Source organism: Eutrigla gurnardus (assembly GCF_963514095.1).
Source record: "Eutrigla gurnardus genome assembly, chromosome: 1".
Taxonomy (NCBI): Eukaryota; Metazoa; Chordata; class Actinopteri; order Perciformes; family Triglidae; genus Eutrigla; species Eutrigla gurnardus.
This window is the reverse complement of record NC_139915.1, coordinates 10,312,326-10,325,757: the sequence shown is the minus strand read 5'-3', so window position 1 is coordinate 10,325,757 and position 13,432 is coordinate 10,312,326. Positions and strand designations below refer to the sequence as shown.

At 39.1% G+C, this 13,432-nt stretch overlaps 1 protein-coding gene across 2 annotated transcripts in view; it reads right to left on the bottom strand.

Annotated features, from left to right (window-relative positions):
• The window catches only part of LOC311011829 (glypican-6-like), a 125,127-nt gene that overhangs the window by 80,580 nt on the left and 31,115 nt on the right, over positions 1-13,432 (bottom strand). For both annotated transcript variants that reach the window (XM_084006975.1, XM_084006976.1), the window contains exon 2: positions 12,920-13,078. In XM_084006975.1, coding sequence (XP_083863101.1) covers positions 12,920-13,078 — 159 coding nt within the window. The remainder of the gene's footprint in view (positions 1-12,919; positions 13,079-13,432) is intronic.

The window sequence follows — 13,432 nt, the reverse complement described above, 5'->3', positions numbered from 1 at the left end:
TCTCCAAGCTTTATCCTGAACTTTAATGTTCATTTCAAGACAGAACCCATAATCTATTTGACTATGTACAAAAAAACAAAACAAAGTAGCATACAGATAAAAGCATGTTTGAAAAAAGAGTCACTAATCATCAGTAAAAGTGGAAATACTGTTAATCAGAAATGGAAAAAAAACAGATAGCATTCACAGAGCACAATGTACACAATGTATTCTGTATGTATTTATTCTAACGACTCACTTGAAAGCTGCATGAGACTCTTTTTGATGACTCAATTATGATAAATCATACGGAGCATACAAATGTGTCAAGATTGCAGGTAATCCCTTTTTACAAAGTCTGAATGGTGATGAAGACTGCTGATTGCTGCTCATGATGTGCACGATATCCTGAAAATGACATATTCCCCAATAATCCCCTGCTGCGCTGAAACAGACAGATCCAAACACATCTTGTTGGTGGTCTAGTCTCATTGTGGGTAATGTAGGCATCATGGTTTGAGAAGGAAGAGGAATGTTGCTTCAGTTCTGATCAATGCTAAGTTGGAGGACTATTTCTCTCTTATAAATGCAAGCATTTCTTACTCTTTTCTTGCACATTATTTTAGGTGAAGTGTGGTACCCCCAAGCTGCAAGAAACCCCGATATTGGTATCACACTGCTCATATAATATATTATACCCCAGGTTTTTTTTTTTTTCCTAATGATGAATATAATCTAAGTTCAGGGTTAAGAGGCCCTGGAGAAGTCAATTAGCGAGGCTCAGAAAATCAAACTGGTTTCCTCCCATGGATGATATTCACAGCCGTTGAATAGCAAGGAGCAAATTGGCTGCACACCCGATTGCATTACTATGACCCTGTGGATAAGCAGCTTTGTCTCAACCTGGCTGTTGGAGTGCCTCTTCCCATGAAAGCGTCCATGCAGAGCTTTGTTAGACTAATCCATTCTGCAGAGTGTTTGCTGCATCTGAGTGAGGACGCCGAGGTTCCCAGAAGAAGCAACACAGTCTGGGTATTGTTGGTTTCTGTCCTTGTTCCTGTGTTGGTGCTTAAGTGAAGGTTAGCTTTTGTCTGGACTAGAACGGGACTGCAGCGAAGGGCAGACACTACACAGTGGTTAGGGCTGCATGATATCAGGAATAAATGCTTTATATATTACAAGGAGCAGGAATATTCAGTTAAATTCATTGGGTGCACATTCAGAGTATTATTAAGATTCTAAGGTTTTTAAGATACAATTTTATGAATCACATTGGTTGTATGGATATTAATGGTGATTTTGCACTTGCAATGTGACAATTGGGCAGATTGCAGTGTCAATGCAGAAAGGAAACATTTCGCAGCCCTACTATTAACTCAATCAAGGACATTAGGTGAACGTTGTAGGTTTTTATTCTATTTTTTTATGTTTTCATTTAGACCAATGGACTGATTCTGTGATTTTGATTAATATGACATTTGTGTGTTTTCGTACAGATCTTTCAAATTCATCCAAGGCATCCATGTCCTGATTATTCTTTGACAATTGTAGTTCTAACTCTAATTTAATTGAATTTTTTATTAAAAATATATTTTTAAGAATCTCATTTAAATGATGTGTATAAGGCTTCTTAGTCTAAATTATTATTTTGATTAAAAAATAATACATTTTGATTGTTTAGTACAGACAAGGGGTGCATCGTTTACCCACACCAATATTCAGCATTTTTATAACCATACAAATGCTGAATTTTTATGACCAAACAACTAACAGTCATTTTTTTAAAAGCCAATTTACATTTTATTTTAAAATGCACTACTCTGGCTGCAGCCGCAGTAACTACTCTCTGGTTTTTATATATTTTAACTTTATAAAACTTCAGGGGACTATTTTATTTATTTTATTTTATTAGTTTTTTTTTTCAACTTCATAATAATGCTATATGGAGAGCTCCCTGCACTTTTTGAGCTCAGGTCATTTTGAAAGGTTCTGTGAATTAAACATATGCTTTAGGGCATTTAATCACTTATTTAATTCATTTTTACTCTATAAAACTTCAGGGAGCTCTTGTATTTATTTATTTGTTTGTTCAATTGTTCAACTACATAATAATGCTGCTGAGAGCTCCCTGAACTTTTTGTGCTAAGGTCATGTTGAAAGATTCTTTGAATTAAACATATGCATTAAGGCATTTCAACAATGTTTTGTGTTAAAAGTTTGTTATTCTAACATTTGTATCAGTCTCCTAGATTAGTCATATTCGGTATCGGCCCAGAAAAAGCCACATCAGTCGACCCCTGTCATTATAAGGAGATATTTTATAGCTTAATTTCAAAATTGAGAAATGAGCCATGGTCTAAACATGCACACACATGCTGTGTCCATGGACAGACTGTGATCGTTATACTGTAATTACTGAAAATAACTGTAGGTCCCTGGAAGATTACTCAACCTATTACTCCATCATTTTCTGAAATTAAATAGATGCAATATACCCTTCCTCAACGATAACTACCTTGTTGTATTCAAACTCCCTCTTTAATATGGTCCGATTTATAAACCATGATTTGACCTACATTCTACATTTCAATCTTTAACCCTGCCGACTTTAAACCCCTCTATATAAACCGTATTTTATAATACGATTTTAAAATTCACATATTCATCACATGCGAAGCGCTAAACTAGAAATTATGCCAACCTTGCGGTCACCACATTCAGACAACTTTTAAATGATGCATGGAGATCAAAAGGAGTGGGAACAGTGGGGATCTATGAGGGAGGCATATCACCACCTTTGCAGGAGGAGGGAAACATTTTTCATCCGTCTCAAAAGACGGCGCGATCGCAGCTGTTGCCCGAGCAAACTCAATATCCCGACGACAGGATTTTTTTCTAAGTGAGTTTTCTCGGTGTCTATGTTTCAATATCTGACACAACGTTTAAATGTAATAAATATATAGAAAAGAAGAATCACATTGCACCAGGCCTGTGGATTTTCCTTCTCATTTTTGCCACAGTGGCTTGTGGAAAGGTATGCCTCTTATAGCTTCTCCTTGAAGCTCACCAGTGGGACAGAGTTAACAGTGTCCAAGCCACATAGAGTCATCCATCCTGAAGTACAAAAGTGACACCGGGCTGCAGCCTGTGCCAGATGATGGAGGCTGCCACCAACTCTCAGCTGAGGCGCTGCCGGACGGACCCCATTCCCTCAGTCCTCAGAGAATTACAGACTTCCTGACATTCACTTAGGGAAACGCGGGGGGGGGGGACATCAACACAGAGGTTATTTATTTATGAACACTTCCAGGAACTGCATGTCCACATGGTTTTAGATTTCATAGTAATTGACATGCGACTGTCACAAAGCTTTCCCCTTCATCGCTGGGACTGAAGGGGTTAAATCGATGCATGCCCTGTCCTCACCAGTGTCCTGCCCCGCGTGTAATTTAGTGGCATCTCCCGTGTAATGAGAGTTGTGAACCGTCATATGGTTGCCGAGTCCTGTGGTGTCCTTTGAGTCCGGTGCATTTGTTTTTTCTCCTGTAATGTGTCCTGTACAAGGAGGCGCATGGTTCAGTGTCAACTGGTCAATGTCATCGTGTCTTTAGTTTGTCCCCCCTCCCAAAATAAAGGGATTCTCCTTATCCGATTCAAAGGTCTAAGGATTGTGATTTATCTTATTGTTGTTATTTGGCTTAGTTATTTACACATTTTACAGAGGGAAATAAAGCACCTGAGCCCAGTCTGTAGCATATCATATACGTAGCATGATCTGATGTGACACACAAATGTCACCACCGGACAGCGTATTAGTTCCCTGTGGAGTTTTTGACATCCCATTGAGCTATAGAGCATTTTTTCTATGAGTGGACCCCCCATTTTGTTTATCTTGTGGTGTCATGCTGTTCTGATCTCAAAGTGAAGTAATGCACCAAGAAAGGCAGCAATGCACCAAAAAAAAACCAGGAGAGAAGAACGAAGACAAATGCTCACTAGTAAACATAGATTACTACATTATCCCAATAATTATCAAAATATGCTTCAAGCTCTTAAAATTACACAAAAAACTGGTATCACTTTTGATTTTGTAAATAAACAAATATTTTTATTGCATCACACACACACACACACACACACACACACACACACACACACACACACACCTCTTTTTCATCCTTTTTAGTGGAAATCTCAAATAAGATGATGATGAATCATAAGGTGTTGCATAAATAAAGGACAAAAAATATAAATAAATAAAAATATGTGTTGCATGCCATATGCCATGATTTGGGGCTATATGAATAAGAGTAATTTGACTTGAAGGTTGTATCAGCGATTCTGGGCCGAAACATAAATGATCACATTCATCTGTTTTTACCTCACGATCCGCTAGCTGCCCGCCCCATACGCAGGCTGTCAAAAAAATGTGTCTCTCTAGGCAGCCTAGGCTCTGAGATTGCACACAAAAACAAATGGTACTACCAACACCTCAAAAGCAAAATAAACAGTGTTCCAACCAATCACAGACAAGGGGTGAGTGGCACGTTCATGAAAATGCGCGTCCATGATCATTTTCAAAACACGGGAGGGAGGGGCTAGCTGGCTCTGTTTGTTTTGGATCTCGCAACGGAAGTGAGGGCAACCAGAATCGCCGATACAACCTTTGAGTGTCATAAATTACTTAAGTGATGCCCAAACCAAAACCAAACAGTTCATCTAGGACGACCAGTCAGATTCTGAAACGTCCACAATATTCAGGACATTTTTTGACCCCTCCATTAGCTTCTCCTCCGGGATCATTCTCACATCAAGAAGTTCACTTTGCACAAAGAGCATTGTTTGATGGAAAAGCAAGACTGTCGTGAAAGTGAACTGACATTCCCAAGAGGACGATTGATTTAATGACCGTTGTCTTTCCTTTTTGCAGTGAAATCCTCACATCAAACTGAGCTCTGTCACTTGATCAGCAAATATGGCTTATTGGTCTTGTTTATGTTTAAAATGTAATGAGTATGACAACATACCAATATACTCTCTACATCGTTGGCTAATAAGTGCCGAGGCCCCCGCAGTATGTATTTATAGCAGGTTTACCTCTGCCAAATAAGTCCAGCAGGCCATAGCAGCCACACTTTATATGGAATGTCTAAATGGGGCCAAGTCGCATCAGAATCTTGCACTGTGTATCAACTGTAACCCCTTTATTCAATTTATGCATATTATACATTAATAATGTTGGCTATTATATTATGCACAAAGGATAATAGGAATTACAAATCAGTCCACAAACTGAAGTACTCAGTCTGCAGTGGTGGAGTTTGTGCACGGCGTAATTAAATGTGTTCAAGCCATCATTCAAGTTTGCAGAAGCAAAACAGAAACACGGCGTTAAAGAGAGGATCCAAAGCATGATGCGTCAACATTTCAAAGGGAACAACTTATTTATTTTCTTTTCAAAACATTATGATGCTTTTTGGTGACAAAATGGCTAATTATAATTCTACAGTAACTTCCGAGCTGAACTGGGGCAAGTGTAGCATAATGAGGATCTTTGAGATCCTGTTTTGATGTAACCACTTGATCTCAGCTAGGAATTGTGGATGTTTTTTATTTTATTTTTTTAGTACTTGGTAAGTACTTCAATGAATGTCGAGTAAATAACAATAATGGGGATAAAATTATGGCTATTCTGTCGGTTAATGTTTCACTTGATCCTATTATGATTCTGTTACATTTGTACCCAGAAAACCTGAGAGATAGAGAATACACATTTATTAATTTTGCTGTTCTACAGGCAAAGCGTCTGATAGCTCTGAATTGGAAGAAAACTGTGGTGCCTACAGTAGGATCTTGGATCAAATGTATGGCACAGTGTATGTCAATGGAAAGAATAACATATATTTAAAAAAAATAGATTGTGTGTGTATGAAGGAATTTGGAAACCATTCAGCGACTTTATTAAAAAGCAAGATATAGCAGAGCTTCTACAGTTGGAGAATTCAGGTTAATTTTGTTATTTTGTTGATATCTGTATTTATTCTTATTTTTATCTTTCTATTCTATTTTATTTTTGCTAAGGTACCATCGATTTGTATTTTGTATCTACTTTTTTTTATAAATCTTAAGCTATGAGTGAGTATAAGAGAGAGAACGAGTGTGTATGTGTGTGTGGGCGGGGGGGGGGGGGGGGATATTACAGTGTCATTCATTGGATAACTATGCCCACTTGTACCTTACCTGCACTGTAATGAATGATGCAAAATAAAATAAAAACATTGTTCAAAAAAAACAAACAATAATGGATGCATGAACATTCATTGAAGTATAAACATTGAAGTACTACATCTGGTATTAAATCAATGTTGCTGTTGAAAGTCACACAACTTGAACTAAGCACTAAGGTAACAAAGTGTCTCTCTCTGAAGCAGAGTGAAGGCTTTCTTTAGGAGTCCCACACTTTGTGTGTGATGCTATAAACAAGAGGACAGTCCATCACTATAGTGTCACAACTATGCAGAACGGTAGCACAGTGGTGAATAGGTGAAACATATGCTTCCTTACAGTCTGACACTAAAGCAACCCATTGAATATATTGATAAATTAACCGGTTTGAAGGCTTTACGCTGCAATATTTATTTGGATTTTTCAGATTATCTAGATAACATAATACTCTGCCTCATCTCTAACTCTTCAGACCCCCTAGCGGTCACGTTCCCCCTGTTGAAGATCTCGGCTTTAAATGGACCCACTATCATGTGTATTCATCTTTTGCAAAAACCTTATTTAAGGCATTTTTAGACCTCATTATTAAAAGATTTACACCATTATTTGATTATAATGCAGACCAAATTCAATTTAATAGAAGGTCATTGGCTAATTTTAGAGCTTCATTAATCCTCATTTGAAGGGCCCTTGGCTTAAAGTAAACATGGAAATATTGCCTCATCCAGTGCACCAAACCAGCAGTGCTGACGAAGCAAGCTGAACATTTGTTTGATTGGATATGAAAGATTAAAAGCGTTTGAAGACTCACCAACTGCGTAAAATAAAGTGCGAAATTCTCATTTTTGTTTTATGAGGAGAAAATGGATTAATTTTTTTTTAATGATTGTTCATTAGTTCATGGGACATTAGTGTTGGGATAATAAGTTACAGCATCTTTCCCTCTGTTGTTTTTGAAGGAGGCCAATTTTGAAGTGTCACTTGAAGTCAAAGCTTTGTTTTTTTGTCTTTGTTTAAAAGATGCCACAGATTCACCACCAATGTTATTACGATGAAAAGCCAAATATTTGAGGTCCCATTTACTGCTCTTTCATGCGTAAAAAATGTGCTTGGTGCTTTAATCATTAATTCAGTATTCTGCGGTGCACAAACAACTTCAATGCACTCAACAATTAACGTAAAAAGTATTCAGATAACGTTTCATGTTGAGCTCATGAGGCTTTGTCTGCTTGTCTCTATCTGACCAAAGATGCATTATCTATATTATTATTATCTTATCTTCCTCTGAAACCTAAAAAAGGCAACAGTCCCCATCTCACCTTGAACATGAAAAATGTTACGGATAAAGAATTAATCTGTGAAATGAAATAACTGGGATAGACTTTTCCTCCTTGTGTGTTTGCCGGCTTACACAGTCCACTAGGAGCTTGTGAATTTGAAGAGACTGCAGCTTCGAGCCGATGGGGTGTTGTGTTTGGAGTCGGTCTTGGTTTAAGTCGGGTGTGAATAAGGGATCGTTGACGTGAATGAGGGCCACTGCGGCTCTCCATGTTGAGCAGAGGAGCTCTACTGGGGCAGGATCAAAGCGCTCAGTCATCCAAGGCTGCTGCTCAACCCAGACTTTAGTCAACCAACCACACACACTAATCTCTCGCCGGGGTCGCCACAGAAAAACATCAACCAAACTGAACCTAATGAGCATCTACCATAAAACAAGAACAAACAGAGGGCAACACTGGAGATATAAATAAGTCAAACTTCTCTCCAGTTCTTCCTATTAACCTCTTAAACTCCCACAGACGTACTGGGAGACACAAAATATCCTGCAGAATTGCAGGGATGTATAGAATGCTGAACAAGACTCTTCCACTGATGTAAAACGCAGCCATAAAACAATGGGATATTTTATTATATCCCTCTATGTAAGTTGAAATATTGCCGCTTCATGCAAAGCAAAGGGACAAAGTGATTAAGGTTTTAAAATGTCATTTGTGAAGGAAATTAAGTTGAGGTTTTATTCATCTGATCTCTTCTGGATATTAAGCAATTTTGCACTTTACAATTAGGTCAAATTGAGGCTGGGTGAATCGATGTGCTGTGCTGGAATGGAATACGATTTCCAGTGGCGGCTAATGGCAAGAAAACGGGGGAGGAGAATGGGAAAAGTACCTCACAGTATCTTGTTACCTTACACTAGTTGGCTACTTACAATAGTAGAGGAGTCCCTACGCCACCAATTTCGCGAGCTGCTTTTCCCCCCCTGATCACAGCAGGGTATGAATATGTATGGCAGAATAAAAAGTAACCATTGGATTCATGTAGGAAACAGATGCAAAGCTCCTGCACACATACCAGTGTTTGAGACTGATGAGACTGATTTCATTTTCTATTAAACCATGTCTAAAATACTGTGTTCAATAAATAGTACCATTTTAAATGTGTACTACGAGACCGAGAGGTAAAAAAAAAAAGAAAAAAAAAATTACGGCTACGCAACGGCTTCGATCTCAAATCAATTGACTGAGCACGAGGCATCTTTTATCGGGTTTCATCCACTGCAATTAATCTTCAGCAGATGTAATGCAACACACATACACATCCAGTGTTTCTCCGTCTTTTCCTTCGTCTCTCAGGGACATAAATATTGTAAATATTTATCTAATTTCTTCTCCTTAATTCAGGTTACCTCAGGGCACCCGGCAGACAGCACACCAAGGCTTTCAGAGACCAATAAAACAAACCTTCTTGGAGTTGTTACCATAATAATAAGCCAAAGAAAAGTCGACTTGCAACACTGAAAAGTTGGTTACGAGTTTCTTTCTCCACACTGTCCATCAATTGGACTAGAATACGAATGGACTCAAAGTCTCTCTGGGAAATATAAAGCACACTGGGATGTGGAGGGGGACTCGGCCAGATGATTGTACATTCAGAATATACCAAACCTTAATTCTAGTGTGCAACAGTCATTTATGGCTTCGGGATTGCTCAATAATGCATCAAAACCCACAGGCCTCCAGGGGGAAGCAGTCGGTAATCAAAAAGTAAGTTAAGGTTTTCATAATAGGACCCTATAAATAACTGGGGACAGAAATGAGGGCATGTAAAATTGATGAGGGATGATTCAAACCCCACGAGGTGGAGGGAGCTTAACGCGAGGAGAAGGGATGTGATGTTGAGTGGCCTGGCAACAGGGGCATGTGTAGCAGATGGAATTGCACGAGTGATTTGTGTCACCAGTGTCACTATATACCTGCACAGATATATGGGCATTGTTCTAGAGGCGTCGTCTTTGAAAGGTGCTATTAATGTAGATATACAGCAGCTTTTACTGCACATTTCAAACAATCCGGTAACGCTTACATAACCTATGTCTACCAATTAAAAGTTTTTTATTTACAGAGCCGAGCCTTTTCCATGTTGGAATGATTGGTTCTTTGATTCCCATGCACCACATTTGTTGCTTCTTGTTGTTGTTTCTTGTACATTTCTATGTTTATTTCATGTGATCAATATCGGGCTCTAAAGCTCATAAATTAAATCTAAAAACCAACCTCCCTCACATATTTCAGAAATGAAAAGATGCCCATTTTCTGTTGGATGTTCTACAGTGCACCCCACGCTAAAGTCACTGCTCTGTGAAAAAGGGGAAAAAAAGATGTGTTTTAAAAATGTTTTGAAACTGTGGCTTAATGAGGCGATTGCGAAGCATAACCTTTAAAGAAATATATTCCCTCGACGTCAAATGTGTTCAAGGTTGCACAACAGTAAAGAATTGTTCTACTTATACAGATGGTTTATTAGCGTTACATTAGGGATGTCCCCAACAAGTTTTTTTGGCCCCAATCCCAATACGAGTCCTTTAACATTGAGCGCGTGTTGATACAAAGTCCAATCCAATGTACATGTATACATTGTATATATGTATGTATATCTGACACACTGAACAGTTGTAGCCTACTTAATCTGATGCACCTTGTTTTTTTCATGAGCTTCTTGATCCAAATGCTGGAGGGCCTGGTTCTAAAATATTAAGTTTAAAAGCTTAAATTAATGATATGATGTGAATGAAAGTTTAATTGCAGAATGTGACTGAAATTGTCGTGACATGATCAGCAAGAGAGAAGACACATCGGCCCGTTGGAGTTGTGGGAACTACGGAAACATTCACGGTGAATCAGTGGCGATACAGAGCGGAGCTTCTTCCCATTTTCACGGAATTAATTAGTGACCACCAGTAATGTTTTTGTTACTTTAAAGAAATGTGTCACTTTAATTGGTGAAAAGTTTTTTTCTGCACTGCTCTTTGCTGGGGATGAAGAAAGATCTGATAGCATTTGGCCAACCTCAGTGTCTCTAATCTCTCACATCTATATGCTCACTTGCATGTGTAGGACATCCTTGTCAAGCAGTACAGGGAAGGAGAGCAGCGTTGAAGTAAAGAAAGATCAGAATTTGATCTTCAGCCAGTAACCATCCGTAGGATTGGCCCGGCAAATCTGTAGTGACCTTGCTTGCATAACAAACGGTGAGACCATCTGCATGTCTCCTCTTTCATTCAGGGGGCAATAGGAGCCGTTTTAAATAACTAGTCAACATCCGACATATGTAGTTCACTCCACCTCTTCATGAAAATGAATAGGAATAACATTGTTTCGGATTTAAATACTGGTCATTTCTCAATTCACGCATTTACCCTCCTGTTACCCTCAAGGTGAATTCGACCCAATTCAAATGTTTAACATCTCCAAATAAAAAAATGGAAATATTGTGGATGTATAAAGGGGTGGGGGTGAGGGATTATGTTTTATTTAATGGGTTTTGTCAACAAAGAAACATGAAGCACCTGAAGCATAAACCTGGGTAACAATTAGGATAATTATTATTTCATGAAGGTTTAAATAGCTGGGGTCAAATTGACCCAAAGGAGAACAGATGTTAAAAAATGTGAAGGTAACAGGAGGGTTAAAAAACATCTCTTATCAACCCTTCAGCCTATTTTTAAATATCCTACTGATGAACCAATATTGCCAATTAAAATAATGGCAACTGACTATGACTCCAGGAGAATTGCAGGTATTGTCCTCAGTTGACTGCCAACTTGACAGATGGATATTTTTCCCACCCAGCAATGACAAAACTGAGAGAAACTGTTCCTGGCCAGGTGAATCTGTTCTGCTGCCAGTACAATTTTACGTTTGTATCACACTTGGAATGACATAAAGATTATGAAATTAGTGGATTTTAGACCAACAAAAATGTCCTAATTCAACATTTATTCAAGTCTCCTTTTTCATATTTAAGGCCCTGCATTCCCTCTCCCATCTGCACGTAGATATTACAGGAGCAGAATCGCAGACGTCTGAGATACAGAAAAGGCTCATCGATTTTTTTGTTGCACAGGGTCACGGCTGCAATTCACTGATCTTTTTTTAAACAGCATGTAGGACAAATTTGGTATTCACTGTCAAGGAAAAGGTTTTGTTTATCAAGACTTCACGCTTTGATGCTATTCATTGAAGTAGATACGAACTAGGGGTGAGACGGATCACACAAATCACGGTTCAGATCCTGTTAGGGTTTTGAGTTGTGGGTTCAGATCAGCAAGAGAAAATAAAAAGGATCCCACTCGAATTAGTCAAACAATGCAGCAATGAACAATGCAAATTCACAGAGACCACCTAGAATTAGGAAAAGAGTTAACTTGACGTACTAACGTGTCACATGAGGATCCACAATAACAATTCATGGTAGACATGTTTAAATGATACATTTTAAAGCTAGTGTTATGAAGTTAAACACTTCATAATTACCTCTGGTATTTCTTTTGATACATCTCCTTCAAACAACTCTATTTATTTAAGTTTCTCGCTAACACCTCCTACTACTTTACAAGATTACATAGGAACACATCATAATAACGTAATAATTTAACTTCGCCCAATGCTCCTTCTATCGAATCCTGCATGTATACATCATAATTAGCTTACATTAGCATTCGTTAGCTGTCGGTTCCGGTGCTGCCAACGTAACATAGCTCTCCTCCACACTATGATGGTTAAACTGTTTATAAAAACGAATGAATCTGTGGTTGCCATGCGTACCGAACCGTGTGCGGGGGGTGACAGATCCATCACGGTCCATCACACCACTAAACCTTTGTTTTACATCACAAACAGAATTTTTAATCAAGCAACGGATTCATTATGAGGAGAAGGCAGTAGTGACATGAAGACGCCGTGGCACCTTGATCTAAGGCTGAGCACCATGACGCTAATTTCACAGCCAACTTTGCATGAGGGCATACGGAATGGTAATAACATTTATTCACCACAAAGCCACATTAGTGCCGTCTTGTCGTCCTGTTTGTGAGTAAATTCCCACCGGCTCCTTTGGGACAAGTAGCACAAAGCATAAACGCACTGAGCACCACAGATATGATAACTAGTCAGACTGACTTATGATCAGGTCTCATGAGGCAGCTGCTAGTATGAGCCAAGAGAAAGACAACTCCCCCTGAAAAAAAGGCTGTACTGAAGAAGAAAAAGAGGGCCAAAATGTATGGGAAGCAGACAGGCAGGTGGAGTACCTCATTAAAAACAGCCAGTAATTATTCATCTCGGCATTAGCAGCCTCTATTACGAGTTTGGCGCTTATATTACTATCATTTACTAAAACAGGAATGGTGTATCAGACGGACGCACCTCCAGCTTACCGTCAAACTTTTTATGCCTCGAGACGAACGTCGTCCTCATATTGTGGCTGCTCTCCTCCACCAAGTTCTCGAACTCCAGTTTGCTCTGCTGGTTGAGTTTGTCCTCCATCTCCGACGTGCAGCAGGTGTATCCCTGAGGACAGACACGCAGGTGCTCACCTGAGGGAGACAGAGACACAGTGTCAGGGTTTTTTTACACACATCACTGCCACCGGATTTGCTTTTTTTTTTATTTGCTTTTTTTGAAAGGCTAAGCCTTTGATCAAAACTCTCCTGTGATTTTGGGACTCAGCGACACTATCAAAGAGCGACAGACCCCCAACACATGGGGGAGGGCGATATTTGACGGTGCCCTGCTATTGTGTGAAAGAGAGACAGAAACGTTGATGTAGCAATGCAGGATTTTCTTTCAATCACACTCCAAAGCACCGCAGCCACAGCAACGGAGCTCATGTACAGCACGTCAGTGTCACACATATCAAATGGACGGCGGCGCATTCAGACGTCGTATTT